Source organism: Cololabis saira, chromosome 11 (assembly GCF_033807715.1).
Source record: "Cololabis saira isolate AMF1-May2022 chromosome 11, fColSai1.1, whole genome shotgun sequence".
NCBI classification, from domain to species: Eukaryota; Metazoa; Chordata; class Actinopteri; order Beloniformes; family Belonidae; genus Cololabis; species Cololabis saira.
The window spans coordinates 38536707-38557681 of record NC_084597.1 but is presented as its reverse complement, the minus strand read 5'-3'; the positions used below and the strand labels follow the sequence as shown (position 1 = coordinate 38557681).

At 39.7% G+C, this 20975-nt stretch overlaps 1 protein-coding gene across 1 annotated transcript in view; it reads right to left on the bottom strand.

The window, feature by feature from the left end:
• Positions 1-3992: 3992 nt before the first annotated feature.
• arrdc1b (arrestin domain containing 1b) overlaps positions 3993-20975 on the bottom strand; it is a 51767-nt gene continuing 34784 nt past the window's right edge. The window contains exons 3-8 of the mRNA XM_061734469.1: positions 19984-20034; positions 14038-14192; positions 12584-12766; positions 12112-12288; positions 10974-11424; positions 3993-8344 (exon numbers count right to left, since the gene is read on the bottom strand). Coding sequence (XP_061590453.1) covers positions 8280-8344; positions 10974-11424; positions 12112-12288; positions 12584-12766; positions 14038-14192; positions 19984-20034 — 1082 coding nt within the window. The 3' untranslated portion in view covers positions 3993-8279. The remainder of the gene's footprint in view (positions 8345-10973; positions 11425-12111; positions 12289-12583; positions 12767-14037; positions 14193-19983; positions 20035-20975) is intronic.

Here is a 20975-nt window from a genome sequence, read left to right as displayed (position 1 = left end):
TACAAATTACATTTTTTCAACAACAAAAGAGGGACAAGGACAACAAAAGCATGTGTTTTGTGTTAATGTGTTTATTCATTCATGAGATTATATAACTAAATATAAAATACTATCAATCTATTGCTTTAAGACAAGCATTTATCAAATTAATTCAAAGTGCCTGTATGAGACAAAAGTAAACTATTTTTTGTGCCCAACAGACAATAGGCAAAACAATGACACTCAATAACAATGACAAAATAGAGAGAGATAGACAGAGATAATTTTGGTCATTGAGATGTATGATCTAGTGAATACTTTTTTATACCTGTTCAAAGTATTGTTCTCCAAAAGCAGCAGGCACCACCATCTTCGCAGAACAGGCATGTCAAGCTGAAATTATTGTTTGTTTCACTTTAGTGCACAACATAAAATGCAATCTGGAAGATGTAATTTTCAGTGCCGAAATGTACTTACAACGGAGTAGTCAAACTGCGCATCCAGGACAATGTACAAGGCAGACTGTACCAAAGCCATCTTGCCACAGGAGAGCTCGCTCACTTTAACATTGTGTTTAATGGTGCCTGTACTGCAAAACAACCATAACTTACTCAATTCTCAACAGATTTTCAAACAGTTTGGTTTGTTATGAACGTCAGGGATGTATGCATACTTGTGAATAACTATAAACATTGAAAAAAGTACGTTTATATGAAAATAACCAAAACAGATAGCTATGACATTTATATTAAATCAATATTTCCATAGTAATCTTAGTAACATTAATATTTACATTATAACATATATATATATATATATATATATATATATATATATATATATATATATATATATATATATATATATATATATATATATATATATATATATATATATATATATATATTACTATATAACATGTAGGCCCTATATATATATATATATACACAGATGTTATAATGTCATGATATAAATACATCATAATGTAATATATAAACATGTTATAATGTAATAATATATATATATATATATATATATATATATATATATATATATATATATATATATATATATATATATATATATATATATATATATATATATATATATACATATGTTATATGGTAATAATATGTATATGTATATATGTTATAATGTAAATATAAATGTAAATATAAATGTTACTAAGAATACTATGGAAATATTGATTTAATATAAATACCATGTTATAGCTATCTGTTTCTGGTTATTTTCATATAAAAGTACGTTTTTCAATGTTTATAATTATTCACAAGTATGCAGTGTCATAACTACATCTCTGACGTTCATAAAAAACCACACAGTTTGAAAATCTGTCTAGAATTGAGCAAGTTAAGGTTGTTTAAGCAGTACAGGCACCATTAAACACAATGTTAAAGTGAGCGAGCTCTCCTGTGGCAAGATGGCCGCCGTGTGACGACGTCGCTCTCCATTGGCAGCAGCGCGGACGAGTCATCTAGCCTTTATATATGTCTATGGCCCCGCCCCTGTGATGTCCGACGCCCCGCCCCTGTGATGTCCGACGCCCCGCCCCTGTGATGTCCGAGGCCCCGCCCCCTTCCGCGGTGCTGCAGCGAGGGCCTTCTCGCGGGCGGCGCACACTTTTAAAATACTCGACGAGGCGACGAGTTCACACTACATTACCCACAATGCAGTGCATACCAGCATAACAACGGGCACCATCTCCATGGCAACGGCGGCCCGAGCCCGGTGCAGTCTTTACATGACACGTCAGATGATGATCCGCTTATCATTATCTGATAATTTTACACATCGTCTCCCAAAGAGTCTGACGGTAAAAATCTAACCTTTCTGTGCAAATTATGTTCACCTGCGCTGAGAAAACAAGTCCGAGCATCTGCCTCGTCAACTTCACATTTGAAACCTCATGTGGAATTAAAGTATCCGTCCAGTGTGAGAAAATATCTGCAAGTCCTTGACAATCAAAGAAGTCATCAGGAAAGACCAAGAAGACCCAACAGCCCCAAACGACCCCAGTCCCACTGCTGCAGCCACTAGGAAAAAACATGATTGTATACAGTGAACTATTAACGTGAACTATTCATTTTTAAACTACGTGAACTGAACTTTGAACTAGTTCATGAGAAGTATGAACTTGCACAACACTGTTAGGAAGACACCCTTACTATCATAGATGTTTTATATAAAAAAAAGCAAAAGGTTATTAAACCGTAAACTCTTTAAATTATTACAAAACTGTCCATTAAAAATGTTCTCTCATAAAAAGAAATACTCCATGGATCACGAAAGGATTGCAAAATACCTGTAAAAAAAAGCACAAACTACATAGAGATTTCATAAAGCATAGATCATTGGAGATCGAGAATAAAAATAAAAAATATAAGAATAAATTAACTGCTATTTTACAAATAGCTAAAGAGGATTACTATGGTAAATTATTAGATAGAAATAAGAAAAATATGAAAGGGATTTGGAATGTATTAAATTATACTATCAAGAAAAACTCTGGAAAAATTAGTTTCCCACAGTTTTTTTTACAAATAATGGTGACATTTTTGAGCACAGTAAAGACGTGATTCATCATTTCAATTGTGTGTTCAGGTGTGGGACCTAAACTGGCAGAAACAAATCCCTGATCCTACAACAGCTGGAGCTCTGAATGAAACATTAATCAGCAGAATTCCACATTCAATGTTTCTCACCACAGTGGGAGAAAGAGAAATTTTAGATATTGTCAGTAAATGTAAAAACAAAAGGTCAACTGACTGTGATGGTATTGACGTGAATTAAGAAGGTAATTGAGGAAATTATTCAGCCTCCGACTTACCCTCTGTAACCATCTGTCATTTCAAGTGGGTACATTTCCAGAAAAGATTAAAATAGCAAAGGTCATTCCACTTCATAAACCTGGGGACGGACATCATTTCACAAATTATAAGCCTGTTTATTTGCTTTCACAATTTTCCCAAATTTTGGAAAAATGATTTGTGAGTAGATTGGATACATTCATTAATAAACATAAGCTACTTTCTGAAAGTCAATACGGATTTAGATCACAAAGATCCACAGCAATGGCAGTCCTTGAATTGATAGAAGAAGTCACCAGCTCCTTATACAAATATAAATGTGCAGTTGGTTTATTTATTGATTTCAAAAAAGCATTTTAAACAATAAATCATGAAATATTAATCAAGAAATTGGAGAGCCATGGTATCAGGGGAGTGGTCCTGAACTGGATGAAATGCTATCTAAGCAACAGGCAACAATTTGAGCGAATGGGTGACTGCCAGTCATCTTGGTTGGACATTATTTGTGATGTCCCCCAGGGGTCAGTATTGGGACCAAAACTGTTTATTCTATATATTTATGACATCAGTAACGTTTCTAAAATACTTAATTTTGTTTTGTTTGCAGATTATACCAATATGTTTTGCACAAGTGATAATTTGCAGCAGCTTTTGACTGAAATCAACTTTGAGTTATGTTAACTTAAGATATGGTTTGATATTAATAAATTATCATTAAACTTGGATAAGACTAAGTTAATGTTGTTTGGTAACTGCAAAAGCAAAACAAATTTGCAAATCCTAATAGATGATGTGTCGGTGAATGAATCTAATGAATCCCAGGGTCTGTTTCCAGGCAAAATTGTTTGTTATAGTTATCCCCCTTGACGTCACTGCAGCTCCAACTGGCACAACCTTGACAATTCCTGATGTAAAACCCAACTATCCATGATACTGTAGACGTTTGAACACCAACATCATATACCAATAAGTCCGTTTTCATTTATATGTTCATGTGTCTAAGGAGAAACTATTCAAGACAGGAAGATTTTTGCTGAAAAAAACTATGAAAATGCCAATAAGATTCACTGTTCCAAAGACAAAAAGTAATAAAATAATAATAAATAAAAACTTTGGACATCCTCCCATAATACAACAAAACAACAACGATATCAGTTTTACAAAATACATTCATCAATAAAGACATATGTTGTATCATTTTATTACATCGTACAGTACACTTTTAATTATGCACTGTTATTTGAAACATTACATATACTGGTTGAGGTGCTACTGTCACTATGTGCATTCAGCACCTGAAAACAGTTTCAAGTAGAAAAATACAAAACCACTCTGCAGTATGTGAAAAGGAAATAATGAAGGGTAGGGAAGGAAATAAAAAGAACGAGGCTTCATAAAGCTATAGTACCTTTTGGTGAAAACAAGAACAGAAGGAAGACTGAAAGGCAGCATGGAACGTTCAAGGAGCTGCTGCACTCTTGGAAATCAGAGGAATTACACATATTTTCTAAAAGAAGAATGAAAACAAAGTTGTACAGATCTAAGTTCCAGTGTCTCACAGATCTTTAGAAGCTACATCTGTATACATAAAGTGCAAGTAGCACAGTCCAACTACAGACAGCACACCAGGAGCACCTCCTGGCGTCTTCAGAGAAGAAGCAGGTCCATGAGAGGCTCATGTACATCATCCAGGCTGGGTAAGGCATGCAGTCACTTTAACGTTGCAACATCGTATTATCATCATTTGAGTGACAAAAGCCGTCTGCTTCAGGAAATTTAAAAACTCAAAAGAAAACACAAATTCCCTAAGAACATGCGGCAAGACATTAAACGAGAACCAAACGCAGACACGGTGAGTTTAACACGGACTTTGATTATTCTGCAATGTAAGGAAAGGAGAAGAAACACATGAATATCAAGACAAACATTCAGTACAGTTGTTTTGTTTTTTTACATGTCCAGTGGCAATAGATTAACACACAAAAGGGACAGTAAATGATATTTTCAAACTCGCTGGGCCTGGGTGATGTGTAAATCATTTAATTTTATATATGGTTAACTTTGTTTATTAATACATGAACAAATTAGCAAATGTTAGTAACATCAGATAAAAATGAATGGAAAGCAACACTGAATCCCCCCGTTATGAGTTATATCAAACAAAACTGCACATCCAAAAGGAGAAAGTATAAATAACTTAAGCAGAAGATAGTGAGGATGATTTTGTTGAAGATGTACCCAGCTATGCTGCAGGCAGAGAGAGAGGAATGAAAACCGACACATCCAGTGAGAAACTGAATCAAAATGAGTTTCAGTGGAAAAGTCTTTAGATGAACATGTGCAAAAAGTCTAGATATTTTGGGAACCCATTCATTCACACACAGTCAAACACACGCAGCAATGTACTCACTCAAAATCCACATCCTCCAAAAGTGCTGTGCACGTGTTATCATTTTCACTGACTGATTCCACGACTGTTTATACAACAAAAAGTTAAGGCAACAAAAAGGACAAGAACGACCCCCGATCTAATTCAGAAACCCCAAAGAAGATTCTAAATATAACAGCAAAGACCTACTTTCAATGTTAATTAAAAAATGTTGGGCTTTAAAAAGACAGGATTTTTAGTTTTCCTGTCAGATTATGTCAAACTCCAGGTGTAAGGCCCAGCTGATATGAAGATCCTTCCAGCGCCAAGCACAGGAGAGTACAGGAACGGCGGCTGAGTTGCCAAAGTGCTGCCCCGCTGCAAAAATGAGGCTCATCTGCAGATAAACTCAGCATTCAGGTCAGGAACAACATCAAAACAAATGTTTGTATCCACCCGAGTCAACACAGGGTGGCAGTATTGAGTAAATATTGGCATGCCACAAATGTTATATTTAAAAAGAAAAAAATAAATGTACCAGGCATATTTAATCTTCAATAGAAGAAAATTTATTTCACAAAGTAATAAAGAAAATATTCTGGCGGACCGTTCGGCGCCTCAGAAGGGGGAAGCAGTACTCTGCCGGCACCGTTTATGGTGCGGGTGGGGAGCTGTTGACCTGGACTGGGGACATCGTTGGACGGTGGAAGGAATACTTCGAGGATCTCCTCAACCCGACTGACATGCCTTCCACTGAGGAAGCAGAGGGTGAGGACTCGGGGACGTGCTCATCCATCACCCAAGCCGAGGTCACTGAGGTAGTTCGTAAGCTCCTCAGTGGCACCGGGGGTGGATGAGATTCGCCCTGAGTACCTCAAGTCTCTGGATGACGTAGGGCTGTCTTGGTTGACACGTCTCTGCAACATCGCATGGAGGAAGGGGACAGTACCGCTGGAGTGGCAAACCGGGGTGGTGGTCCCTCTGTTTAAAAAGGGGGACCGGAGAGTGTGCTCCAACTATAAGGGGATCACACTTCTCAGCCTCCCGGGAAAGTCTACGCCAGGGTACTGGAGAGGAGAATACGGCCGATAGTTGAACCTCGGATTCAGGAGGAACAATGCGGTTTTCGTCCCGGTCGTGGAACACTGGACCAGCTCTACACCCTCCGCAGGGTGCTCGAGGGTTCATGGGAATTTGCCCAACAAGTCTACATGTGCTTTGTGGATCTGGAGAAGGCATTTGACCGTGTCCCTCGTGCCATTCTGTGGGGGGTGCTCAATGAGTATGGAGTCCGGGGCCCTCTATTAAGGGCTGTCCGGTCTCTGTATGATCGGAGCAGGAGTTTGGTTCGCATTGCCGGCAGTAAGTTAGACTTGTTCCCGGTGCATGTTGGACTCCGGCAGGGCTGCCCTTTGCCACCGGTTCTGTTCATTATTTTTATGGACAGGATTTCTAGGCGTAGCCAGGGGCCGGAGGAGATCTGGTTTGGTCTGGCAGATGATGTTGTCCTGTTGGCTTCATCGGACCGGGACCTTCAGCACGTACTGGGGCGGTTTGAGGCAGAGTGCGACGCGGCAGGGATGAGAATCAGCACCTACAAGACCGAGGCCATGGTTCTCCACCGGGAAAGGGTGGCGTGCCTTCTCCGGGTGGCTGGAGAAGTCCTGCCTCAGGTGGAGGAGTTCAAGTATCTCGGGGTCTTGTTCACAAGTGAGGGAAAGATGGAGCGTGAGATTGATCGGATTGATCAACGGATCGGTGCAGCGTCCGCAGTTATGCGGTCGATGTACCGGACCGTCGTGAAAGACGTGAAAGAGCTGAGCTGAAAGGCGAAGCTCTCGATTTACCGGTCGATCGTCGCCCCTACCCTCACCTATGGTCATGAACTTTGGGTAGTGACCGAAAGGACAAGATCGCGGATACAAGCGGCCGAGATGAGTTTCCTCCACAGGGTGGCTGGACGCTCCCGTAGAGATAGGGTGAGGAGTTCGGTCACCCGGGAGGAGCTCGCAGTCGAGCCGCTGCTCCTTCACATTGAGAGGAGTCAGCTGAGGTGGCTTGGACATCTGTATCGGATCCTCCTGGACGCCTCCCTAGGGAGGTGTTCCAGGCATGTCCCTCCTCCCTAGGGAGGTGTTCCAGGCATGTCCCACCGGGAGGAGACCCCGGGGAAGACCCAGGACACGCTGGAGAGACTATGTCTCTCGGCTGGCCTGGGAACGCCTCGGACTCCCCTCGGAAGAGCTGGAGGAAGAGCTGGAGGAAGTGTCTGGGGTGAAGGAAGTCTGGGCATCTCGGCTGACCCCCGCGACCCGGAAACGGATAAGTGGAAGAAAATGGATGGATGGATAAAGAAAATATTGGTCAATTTAGGTTTGACTTCATTGTTCATTGTAGTGGTGACAGATGTGAGAGGTTTCTCCAAATCTCCCCCGTGCAAGATTACAAGCTGATATTCTCAAAAAGATGGGGCAACAATCACATTAACCTCCTCCACAGAGGAGCTGGCTGTGTCTGCAGACACATGGGACTAATCACACGGCTCCGCCTCGGCTGATTAACCAGCACCTGCCGCTATACGTTCACTTCTTGATATCAAGGACAGCTGACAAAACAAATACACAACAGTGGACCACGCTAACAAGCACACATTTAGAAGAACAAGTACAAAAAGAACAACAGACTGAAAGGTCCGGGACAAAGCAGTCATTGGCTTCATATTTTTTTTAAAGGCATCCCAGATGCAGCAATGTGTTGGGGGGGCGGCGCAACAGACCTACTACAACAATCAAAAATATTCAGTCACTGAACATCCTAAATGCTGTGTAACAATCATAAATTACTCTTTTTAGGCACAGTGATGCTCACCCTTTCTGACATTTCCTAGTGGGACATGAGGTGAAACTAAAATTCTTATTATAATAAGAATTCATCCCTTTTTTCCCACTCATAAGAGAACAAAGAAACAATCTTCATGGCGTGTGGAAGATGGCGTTGTCTTCCATCTTTTGTCATCCTGCCATGTCTTTGTCTGGACTTGCTGACAGGGGAGTGCAGCCAGATGTGGGTGGGCACGGCCGTGATGACTCACAGCTGCTTCTCCTCTACTCTCCGCTGGTAAAACTGGAGTTCACTGTACTGCAGCTTTCCTCGTATGTGGGCGGGGGCTCTGTAATGCACAAAGACAACAGAGTCTAAAACAGGGAGCCGAAGACAATTACAGAGTACAATTACTATCAGATAGACGCAAAATATAACAAAGTCAGTTCAACCAACCACCTGCTAACTTTATGGTGCACGAATAATCAGTTTTCATTACTCTAGTCCAGGGGTCGGCAACCCGCGGCTCTAGAGCCGCATGCGGCTCTTTAGCGCCGCCCTAGTGGCTCCTGGAGCTTTTCAAAAATGTTTGAAAATGGAAATCGATGAGGGAGGGAAATACATTTTTTGTTTTCATATGGTTTCTGTAGGAGGACAAACATGACACAAACATTCTTAACGTTTTCTAATGCTGTAAAAATGTGTAGAATAAATATTACATTTCAACATTTCTGTTAACAAAGATTTGTACGAAAGAGTATCAGTGCCATGCAGGAGAAAAAATATTTGAGAGGGAGGGATTTTTTTTCATTGTGCACTTCGAGAAAAAAGTCGAAAAGTCAAGAAAAAAGTTGAAATGTCGAGAAAAAAGTTGAAATGTCGAGAAAAAAGTCGGAATGTCGAGAAAAAAGTCGAAATTCCGAGAAAAAAGTTGAAATGATAAGAAAAAAGTCGAATTTTCAAGATTAATGTTGTAATACAATTTGAGAAAAAAGTCAAAATCTCGAGAAAAAAGTTGAAATGTCGAGAAAAAAGTCAAAATTTCTTGAATAAAGTTGAAATGTTGAGAAAAAAGGCAAAATTTGGACTTTATTCTTGAAATTGTATTTCAACATTAATCTCGACATTTCGACTTTTTTCTCGAAGTGCAAAATAAAAAAAAAATCTTCCCCTCTGAAATATTTTTTCTCCTGCACAGCCCTGATACTCTTTCGTAGAGGATTCAACGTTTCTTGGAGCGAATCATTTTGCATTCCTTGCCTGAATGTTTGCTCTGTAGCGAGAAGTCCAATAACAAAAAGAGTCATGTGGAAAGACATTTTCATGCTACATTTGCAGCTGAGGAGCTCGTTATAACTAATATAGAAACATGCAGCATGTGTTGCCTTCATTCTAAGGCTTATACAAGACTTTTCATTTTTTGCGGCTCCAGACATATTTGTTTTTTTTGTGTTTTTGGTCCAATACGGCTCCTTCAACATTTTGGGTTGCCGACCCCTGCTCTAGTCAGTTTGGGCATTATTGGGAGCTTTTACTGAGAATGTTTCACATCAGTGGAACATCCTCTCTGGCAGAATCAGGGTTTCATCTCTTAATAAAGTCTGTTTGATCAGTCCGTCAAAGACGTCTGGTGAAGGACGCGTTCACTTTTACACACACCCATGCACGAAATGCTAACTGCTGCAAAGATTTAAATGCATATACACTGACAAAATATATATGCAAACAAAAAGAAGGAAAAAAAGTAGAGGGTTGCAAGAGGGACTTGAAGGACTTTGAGGAGCCAAACAAGTGTCTTTGACAGATTAAAAGCCATTTTCAAATAAAATATGCATACGATTCACGGCTTCATCAATCTGATACCGGTATCACTGACTTTTAAGTTTGTAGACCACAAACTTTCAATTTATTAACATACATTATTGTTAAATCATTTTAATTCCAGTTAATTCTCATGGAAATTTTTCAGTTTGAAAATTTCCAAAATTCCAGTTTAACTTTCAGTGGGAAGTTTCTGGGAAGTCCTACCGTCCACACTAGGGCTGGGGATCGATTCAAATGTCAAGAATCGATTCGATTCCGATTCTTAAGATTCAGAATCGATTATCAACATTTGATCCGATTCGATTCCGATATTGATTTGGGTTAGTGTTATTAAAACTGTTTTTTGAGCTGTTGCATGAATGATATGACTGTATTTATGCATACATATTAATACTAGTATTATATTGAGATTCAACAGCAAGTATTGCAGCTAATGATGCTGTAAGGACCAATCAGCTCCCAGAATGCTGATAGAACTGCTTTCAGAAACATCGTGGGTCAGAATTATCAAATAGATCCAGGGAGGAAACAGAGACGGATGAAATCGTTTTTTACCCACATTCCGTTTTTATTTGTTCCATTTTCGGTCTATTTTGGTTTTTAATTTTTGAGCATTTGGTTTTTATCATTTTTTGCAAATGTAACCCCAAGACAGTATATAAAGTAATGAAATATAAACAATTTATGCAATTATAACCTAACACTTTAATGTTTTCATACCTTTAAACATATTTAAAGGCAAAAACATGGCACCAGTTATTCTCGTGTCCAACAAAACATTCCTTTTTTGGGGATAAACAAAAAAATAACCAAAAGTTGTAATGATGAAAAAAAAAATACATAAATAAATAAAATTAAAAAAAAAAAAAGAAAATCGATCTTTAGACATATGAATCGATTTTTAGGAATGAATATGAGAATCGATTTAGAATTGGGAAATCGATTTTTTCAAAACAGGCCTAGTCCACAGTCCTAATGACTCACTGCTTACACTGCATCAGCAAGGGTAGGTACAGATTTTTCATAGTAAGTCACAACTAATTGTAGATTGAAATGTAAGAATAAAAGCTTGAGCACGTACAAGGATGACTCACGGACAGCTAGTCACCGTTTCAGCTGATATCACGTTAGTCAATGTGTTTATTTCTTCTAACCTTGAGGGTAGTCCCAGCTGCTGTACTCTGGAGGGAGAATGAGAGAGCAGGAAGTGGGGACCGGCGTCACATTTCCCTCTGTGAAGAAAGGTATGGTGGCTCCAGTTGAAACGCAGAACAGGGGTGCGGACGCATTGGGTCGCCCGTGGCAGGGAGGCAGCGCCGCACCGGGAGCGTGGCTGAAGGCGCTGGGGGACATGGTGACCTGCTGCCCTGTGGGATCCTGCTGAGAGTGACTTTTGGTGGGTAGCTCCTCACTAACGATGCCCCCGGCGCACAGTTCGTCCTCTGGGTAATCTGGGAACTCCACCGGTGGCGCGCTGGGTGTCACCCCTGCCGCAGCAGCAGGGACTGGGCTGCTGGGCATGAGCCTCGATGGAGACAAGTTCACAGCAATGTTCCCAATATAGATGGGTAACGTGACAACCGCCTCTGGAGACTTTAGTGACACCTGTCACACGAGGAGGGATTCATGAAGGGAGCAGCAGTTAAAGCTTATCACAGTTGGTCTCATTACAGTGTAGGTGGGTTAAATTTACAATCTAATTAAAATCTACTGTTACAAAGTCCCTCACGTGACCTATTTTCCAAATTAACTGGTGAAAACAACACTTCTGGATATTTGTATTTGTCTATGGTGCTTTCTCACTATTCTCCAGACATAATGGTTAATAAACGATGAGCGATTACACGACTAAACAACTACAGTTGCATGTCAAAGGGGAGGGCTGGTGGAAGTATATCAATGTTTTTTTTTTTTTTTTTTAATAAGGATGCAGCCTTCCTTCATCATGACATTTAAAAAAAAAATGGAAAATTGCAAAACTAAAATCAAAAACAGCTTAAAACAACCAAAATAATCATAATAATATTACTATAATAGCTAGAAGAGTACTCAAGTGCAGGTTTGAGTGTACATAATCAATTATTCAGTAATTCCAACCCGGACTAAATCAATACAACATAAAAGGAGTATGTTTGCTAGCATGTAGGCAGCAGGTCTCTCAAAATATAAGCTACAAACAGCCAAAAATGTACACTGAGAGTTTAAAACCAGCAGCTAAAGTTTTCATGGTTCACAGACCCACAAACTTGTGATTAATTTCAAAAACCGAACACAGGCACGCAAGGCTCTGACCTGAATGAAATATTCGATGTCTATGAGGCTGCAGCCGGCAAGTGCGGACTGAGGGAGAGGAGGGACGATGATCTGCTCTCTCCACTCTGCATGTTTCCCGGCCTTCACTCCGGCTCCCTCCACCTCTGCGATGGTCCGCAGATCAAACACCGGCCGCTTCGTCTTATACGTCACTTTCTGGTGCGGCAAAAGAAACAGACCTTAAAGCATAACTTACAACCAGTTTGTTTTTAAGAAGAAATATTCCCCATAATAGATATAACGGGAAAAATCACATCCTGATAGTTTGTGTGACGTCTTTGCTATTTTTGGCTTAGTTTCCATTAAATAAACATGTTCATGATTTAGTATGTGGTGGTGTTTATCATCAGAGTATGCACTTAACCTGATTTTTGAGTACTATTATATCCTGTGCTTAAACCCTCCTTCAAAAAAAGGACATCTCTTTCTTTTTTCATTTTTTATAACATACCTGTATGAGACTGGCCAGTACGTATCCGGTGTCTTTGCCAGACTTGTTGTGGATCTCAGTGGCTAACTTGATGACCTGACCAGGGACATAACCCCTCAGATCACTGCGAGCCTTCAGCATCACAGTCCCTGTCTTCACCAGAAGGTAGCTGAACTTCTTTGTGGTCACAGCGTAACTCGGATACTGCAGGGACAGAGAGGAAGGGTCTGTTTATTTCCAGAGGTGTCTTCAGTATTCACATTCATTACTCAGGTAGAAGTATAGATACTAGAGTTTAAAAATACTCCTGTAAAAGTTGAAGTATCAACTCAAGTTTTTTACTAGTAAAAGTATAAAAGTACTGGTTTCAAAACTACTTAATGTATAAAAGTAAAAGTAATGTAAGGGGGAAAAAAGCCATTAAGGACAAAAGCCATTGAAAATGAATGCATCTTAGTATAATGCAAATATATTAAAGAACCATATATGTGTACTATTGAGCATTAACATGTGTTTCAGAGAGCAGGAGATATGATGACTAGTTGCCTATAAGTATTGTAATGGTGCAAAAAGTCAAACTTCAGAGGCATGTTATCATTTATCCTAACCTTTATTGGAATGTACATCCAAGTTTAGTTGCAGGAATCTGAGGGAACGGATGTAAGAACAAAACTGGACAAGAACATCTGAAACAACCACAACCAAATTCACTCTATCCGGATGGAGCAATTTAACTGGATAGTTTTTATTTAAAGGCCGAAATGAAATAGAGTAACAAGGCTGTTTTTAAAATGTAAGGAGTAAAAAGTACAGATAATTGCGTGAAAATGTAAGGAGTAAAAGTAAAAAGTCGTCTAGATTACCAAGTATAGATAACCAAAATTTCTACTTAAGTAAGGTAACGAAGTATTTGTACTTCGTTACTTGACATCTCTGCTGTTTAGAGACAAAACACGAGGATACAGTTCAAGTTCCATCAGCTAGCGTCATGAAAGACACTTCGTTAGGAACATTGCAGGATCTTGTATTCGGTGAGGAGCTGAAAGCCAAGCACCAAGTAAGGAATAAAAGTAAAAAGTCGTCTGAAAAATAATTACTCCAGTGAAGTATAGATAACCAAAATGTCTACTTAAGTAAGGTAACAAAGTATTTGTACTTTGTTACTTGACACCTCTGTTTATTTGTGGCATTGTAAGTCATTTTAAGCCCTCGTTAGCTGATGGTGCACTGATTATTTACTGCTGCTAAGTTCCAGAAATTCACAGACGGTGGGAGTAAAGGAGAAAATTATTGATATCTCACTCTGGCATTAAGTGAAAAACAAAAATGCCTCATCAATAAAGAAAAAGCAGTGCTACATTTAACTTTCTCCCACTCTTTCTATGCAATTACTCAGCAAAATAGCAAAGTGAGCAGATGAAACTCGAGCAACAAGGTGACAGACAAGAGAAAATACATGTGGTGCAAACACTTACTTCAATGTCAGGCACCACGTTGAGGTTGAGAAGGTTAAGCAAGTAGAAGGGCTTCTGCGCTTTATAGTCCTTGGAGAAGCGGGGCGTGTCAATGGTCGCCCTCAAGCGGTAAACAATCTTTCCAAAGGGTCCCTCGAAAGAAGTGGGAACAGCAGCTGATGGGTTAGAGAAGAAAATGCGATTTAGACACTGACCGTTACAGACACTTAAGTGTAACAAAGTACCACAGGCACAAACCACAGGTTTCTTATGTATCAAATGGAAACACAGAAAAGGGAGCAGAAACAGGAAAAAAACAAGCAAAACCAAAAAGATATGGCTACATGTCATGTTGCTACTCTCTACCAGGGAAGACCGAGCTAAAGGAGTGATGTTAATCCAAGCAGATCTCTATCAGAGCTGCCAGCCTCTCAGACTGATGCTGGCATTTCTTGTCCAGACTTTAACAAGGTCTGCATTTTTGTGACCCGAGGAAAGCAGAGCAGGGTGGGGGAAACAGGACGAAAGGCTGTTGGGTAGGAAATTTAAGAAGAGCAGGATAAAAATAACCACTTTTGGGGGAAAGTAGCCTATCAGACAGAAGTGATGCTCAGATCCAGCAGAGAGGAAACACACAGCAGGTTCTGAAACTCACCCAAATAATCTGCACAAAAATAACCAAGCAGGATATACAAATCAGTGATTAGTGGGCTATCGAAATAAAACCCGGGCGGAGGAAGATTCAGAAAATACGGTTAAAAACGTCATTAAAACACATCTTAAACTCCCTGAGGATGCGGGACAAAATAGGGCTGGGGATCGATTCAAATGTCAAGAATCGATTCGATTCCGATTCTTAAACATTTAAAAACATCTCCTCAGCTCAGTCACAGGCAACATCAGTGGCGAGTTCTAACACATAAAATCAGCAGTGAAGTGGGAGGACATTTGTGGGCTTTAAGGCTCAGCTCGGTGATGGAATCAGATCATCAGGCAATCTGATTTTTTTTTTTTTTTATTTGTGCCAAAGCAAAAATACTGTGTGCATGGACTAATCTACAGAGGATAAGAGAGAGAGAAAAACAAAACAGAGTACCACATGTCTCTGTGGAACAAACTCATCCACTATCTAATCAAACCTGATTTATCCCTCAGTTATTTGGATCCATCATGTCACACCTGCATCTTTCAACACCTTTGTTCCAAAGAATAAAGCTAGAAAAACACCTGATGCCTCGACTCCAGATGACTGAGCTTTGCTAGTCATAAGAAATTATGTTAAACCACCTGATCACAGTTTTGTGTGAGGTGCAAAGCTTCTCCCAACAACAAAGAGCTCTCCCTCGCAGAGATGTTCTCATGTTCCTCAGCCGCATCCTGGGGTTCAATGTGTCCATCACTCCAACTATTTATGTTCTCATATTTCAATTATTTAATATATGTTTGTTGAATATTATTACATTCAGTTACCACTAAGATCCTATCCATCTCATGCAGCAGTCCACGAGTCCTGTCTTCTTGAAGCTTTGCTTTTAGAAAAGTCAGTTATCTGTAATATAGAGGCTTCATAAATGCAACAACATTCAAACACAGGTTGTGGAAACAGCTGCAGTAATTCATCTCTTCACAGATTTACAGTATATGTGATGGCATTGAACTGCGCACTGCACATTTTTGGGCCTCATCCACCTATGAGGTTCAAAATCTTAACCGAATTACATTATTGATTCAGTTCAGTTCAACTTTATTGTACCCGAAGGTAAGTTTGCCTTGCAATAAGATGGTCTAGCGCAGGGGTGTCAAACTCATTTTGCTTGGCGGGCCGGATTTGACCAATTTTTTTCTCGCGGGCCGCACGCTCAAAATAACAAAAACGGTGCGGAAAATTTTTTCTCTAATTCTTTTTTTTTACTATTGTTATCTAATCCAATATCAGTTTAGTTAATTTCAAAGGAATATGCACTTTGTTTACACTCTAATTATGTAAAATATATTTCTTCAGGATCTTTTCTTGAAATTTCTCATTTTTTTTCAAATGATGTAAGATACTTTTAATATAATTTTACAAAGATAAACAGAAACAAGTATGTTTTTTTTATATTTCGCTTTTTTTATAGGAAATTTCATTAAAAGCAAAATATTTCTTATTACATCCGAGAGTGTTTCTTTGTGATTTAGAGATTTTTCCAGTACAATTAAGTGTATTTATTTTTCAAAATTGGTGCGGATATTTACGCCAGTGTGCCGAAAAAGTCAGCACTTCTCTTTTAACTGTTTTACTTTGTCACTATCCTCGTATTCAAAACTGAAATTCTCTGAATAAATATCTTCTATCATCTTTTTTAGCAGTGATATTTTTCCTGCTAAAATATATAATAGTAGTCAGTTCATAAAAATAAACGACCGTCTACAAAGAAATAAAATCGGGAAATGCATTCTAGAAAACTAAAAAAGTGTTGAAAACTGCTTTCTTTGTGGAATAACGATGGATTTGTAGAAGAAATATATTATCGGATATGCTGCCGTTCATGGCAATTATTTATGCCTTCCTTTTTAGTAAATTAACATTTCGTTTTTTTGCGTTGGAAACTTCTCGCGGGGCGCATGAAAATCTCTCTCGGGCCGCATGCGGCCCACGGGCCGCACATTTGACATTCCTGATCTAGCGAGTCCAGCAACAAGAAACCATCAGTACCCACATACAACATAAACATAAACCATAATCACAACATAAAAAAGCACCTGATTCTGCATGGAACCAATTATTACTACATGATTGGTGACATGGCCTATGCTTATGTTCTCAAGATTAGGATAGTGTGAACAGGGGGAAACAGAGAGGCCTGGAGCACAATTAAACATTGACTGCACAACAGGATAGTGACTAAAAATAACCTTGGGGCATTATCATTCAGAACACACATGAGAGGGTGTAAGTTACCAGACAGAACTGCAGTGCATGCCCTCACAGGCTCAGATATGTTCAGTCTTTGTATTTTTGCTATTATCTTTTGTTTTCATTGTAAATATTCATAGTCCTGAGAACTAGGACCACATGCTATAGGAACAGCTTTGTCCCTGCTGCTGTCACTCTTTTAAACAAATCCTAACGCATCTTACTTATTGCTGAGGTCTTTCCTGCTATTAACTTATTTATGTCTATTTATTAGAAACCCTAACCTTGGTTCTACCTCTATTTATTGTTCTTTGCCTTGTGGGCAATATTTACTTTTATCCTCTTCAGTGAGCATTGTGAGTCTGTCTTGTGCTGTCTTAAACCTGTTCTCTGTATTTGTCCTGTGTCAAATTAATGTCTGTAAAGATTGTGTGTGAGATGCCTTCTTCCATCTACTGCAAAACAAATCTACCTACGGGTATTAATAAAGTCATCTTGATCTTGAACATGTTGATTTAACAGCACCAGAAGTGCGTTTGTGGAAGGGTGACACGTATTGCCTCATAGATGTATCATGATCAGCTTAATCCACCCAGAACTTTGGAACATTAACTGCGTAATGTCTCCCAGCTCACGAGGTGGGAGACGGTACCACAGATGTGAGTGTGACTCGTCTGCACTTGCTGCAAAAATGTCCGGGAGCGAAACACCTTGTAAGTCTGCAGAAAGGTTATCACTTGCGTGTTTCTTTCACTGACGTCACCAGACTGTTTTTCTGTTAGAAAAGATTTAACATTTTGGGAATGTCCAGTAATTGTACGTTTTTGGTAAGAGATGCACAAAATATTAGAAAACATGTTTCATATGAAAATACCATATCATTTCAAAACTTTTATTCTGGGAGAAACTAATTTTCTCACAGGACATCTCAACAAATATCTATTTGGTGCTGTGATTTCTGCTGGCAAGAAAACCATCACACGTCACTGGCTGCATCCTGACCCCCCCACAATGGAGGAATGGACTGATATTGTTAATGAAATATATAAAATGGAAAGGATTACTTTCTCACTTCGGCTACAAATGGACAAATTCACAAGGTCATGGTCAAAATGGGTCCCCTATATACAAAAGTCACAGTTATGTAGAAACTAAATTACTTGTCTCCACTCACTTAAGCCGCGTTTATACTTGCAGTTCAGAACGCGTACGCGAGACGCAGGATACGCGTGACGTCACGTCTCGCGTATCCTGCGTATCCTGCGTACATTTGACGCGTCGACGTGCACGTTCTCAAAAAGACACTGAACGCGTACGCGACCTGCAGTTCTCGCTCTGGCCGCTAGTATCGCTGTTCCCGGTCTGATCCCGGCTGGCACTGCTGCTCTCCCCTGGAGAAAGTTCCCCGTGCATATATTTATGCAATATTTAACTTCCCCCCAGGGTTTCCGTTGTCCGGTAAAATATGCCGAAGTCCGGTATTTTATAATCTCTCCGGTCAAAATACTCACTGGTGCTGCGGGACTAGAGTCCCCGGGAGTACCGCGGATGCCGAGCCCCGGCCACCGAGCCCCGGCCGCCGAGCCTCGGCCGCCGGGGGTCGGCCGACCCCCGACGGACCCCCGGCGGAGCCCCGGCGGCCGAGCCCCGGCGGAGGTACGCGCCGAGCCTCGGTGCCTCCCGGAGCCGGGAGGAAGCGGTGCCGGGAGCCAGGAGTCAATTGACGGGACTTATTTTATTTGAAATACTCTGTTTTTCAATAAAAATACTATTGAATGACTTGCAAATGAATGAATGAATGACTTGGAATCATATTAGGAACAATACATTTTTTTACCATGTTAATCTTTCTTATATATTGACATCTACTTCTCCATATGAACCTAAAATTAACTGGATTTATTGTTTGGTCATTCTTGTTGAGATGGGTAAGGAGAATGCTGGATAAATTAGTCTGGAAAGACTATCCACTTTTGATAATAAGCAATAATAATAAGATAAGATAAAATAGTCCTTTATTACTCCCTCAACGGGGAAACTCACGTAGCAGCAACACACACACACATACAGGGAAGGGGGTAAAACAGTAATATAAATAAGTAATACAAATTAATAAAGAGTAATAATAATAATAATGCTGTGGTTTTATATCGCTCCTTCAAGGCTCCCAGAGCTTTACAGAGATCATTATTCATTCACACACATCCTCCCGGTAGCTCCGTTTGTAGCCGCAGCTGCCCTGCAGACTGACGGAAGCGTGGCTGCCATATCGCGCCAAACGGCCCCTCTGACCACCACCAAACATTCATACACATTCACACACATTCACACGATGTTATAATCTCCTACATCATCCAATATTGTCCTGTAAAAGTGTTTGTTTTTCTAATCGGCTACCGCTGCTGCTGCTACTACTTCTGCTACTTAATATAAGTAGCTTTTCCAACTGTTGCTCTGCTTACTGCCCCCTATCGGTCACCATCGGTATGACAGGCTCTACTCGGGTGGTACGCGAGGTCAGCGCGAGGTACGCAGTGGAGCATGAACAGACACGTTTGCAGGGTACGCAGGATACGCAGCCACCTGCGTAGAGTATATTCCCGCCTTTACTTTCTTGGTCAATTCTCTGTTGGTTTGAAGGACTGCCAGGTTTCATGCGTTTTATACGTACATCATTTTATGTGTGTGTATATCCAAACCCTTATAATATTGTAGTTTGGTCTCCCTGCAACGCATCCTGTTTTGATTCATCATTGTTCCCCCCCCCCTTTTTTTTTTTTGTGCGTGTTTGTCTTTAGTTAGTTCTGTTTGTTCGTTTTACCTTAAAAAATATAAATATATGCAGGTTTTGTTTCTTTCAACATTACACAACTATAGGGCAACAGCTATGTTTTGACATGCTGATGTTTTTCTTTCTCCCTGACAATAATTGTAAACCAATTGTACACCAGCTGTGTAATGTAAGATGTGAGGATAATAATAATAAAGAAAATTAAAAAAAAAAGAAAAGATTTAAAAGAAGTGAGGGGCATGCCTAGAAAATAGGACTGAGGTCAAAGGGTTAAACTTACCTGGAATGACGAACTGGAATGGGAAACTGTGTTCACCTGGCGCCAGAATTCCTGTAAAAGAAAACAGTTCATCAGCTGCACTGTAGATGGAGATTTAGAAGAAACTAGAACAATTGTCATTGGAAGTGAACATCTGATGCCATTTCTCAGGGTTTACTGTCAGTTTTAGTGTATTTATTAACATCCCTTTGCAAACATTCCTGTGAGACTCTGGGCCTTCAGGGCACCTACTTTCCCAGTGGATGAGGTTTCTCCCACTAACAGGCTTTGCTGTTCAAAGAAAATTGAGCTGAGTCTTAAATAGTGAAACCAGTAACTCAAAGCAAACCATTCAGCCTTGAAGAAACCGGTAAATGGTATGATTTATATCAGCTGAAACATGTACCTTGAAAAGATTAGATTGTTGTTTGTAACATTAAGATTTACAAGCCAGCACTGATCAAACGAAGCCTTGGTGCTTTTGTTTTGCAGTGTCACAACATGTACAGATCACTATCACTTTGTAAAGCCTGGCCTTTTAGTTAAGACATGCAGGAGCTTATCTTACTTATTAGCCTACTTATTAGGACTTGGGTATGGGGGGGCTGTGTGCGTGTGGGTCGGTATTTCTGTGGGTGTATTCTTTTTGTATTATTTTTTTTTTGCATTTTTTTGTTCATTTTCTAGTGTGTGATATTTTATTTTATTTTTTTTTAATTTTAATTTGATTTATTATTATTATTATTATTTTGCTGCTTATTATCATAATTTGTAGATGGAAGTAGTTGGTTTACACACCGGAATGTTATATTTTGATGTAATTAATGTGTCTGTGTAACCCCATGAGGGATGGGTCATTTAAATGTCCGGACACAAAAATAAAATAATTCATTCATTCATTCAATTCATTCATATTAGCAGTATATTACACTATTGAAAAAAGGTTTAGTTTTAAATTGAGGCGTAGTTTCCTCAAACAGCTTTCCACTGAGGTTCTTATTAAAAGTTATAAA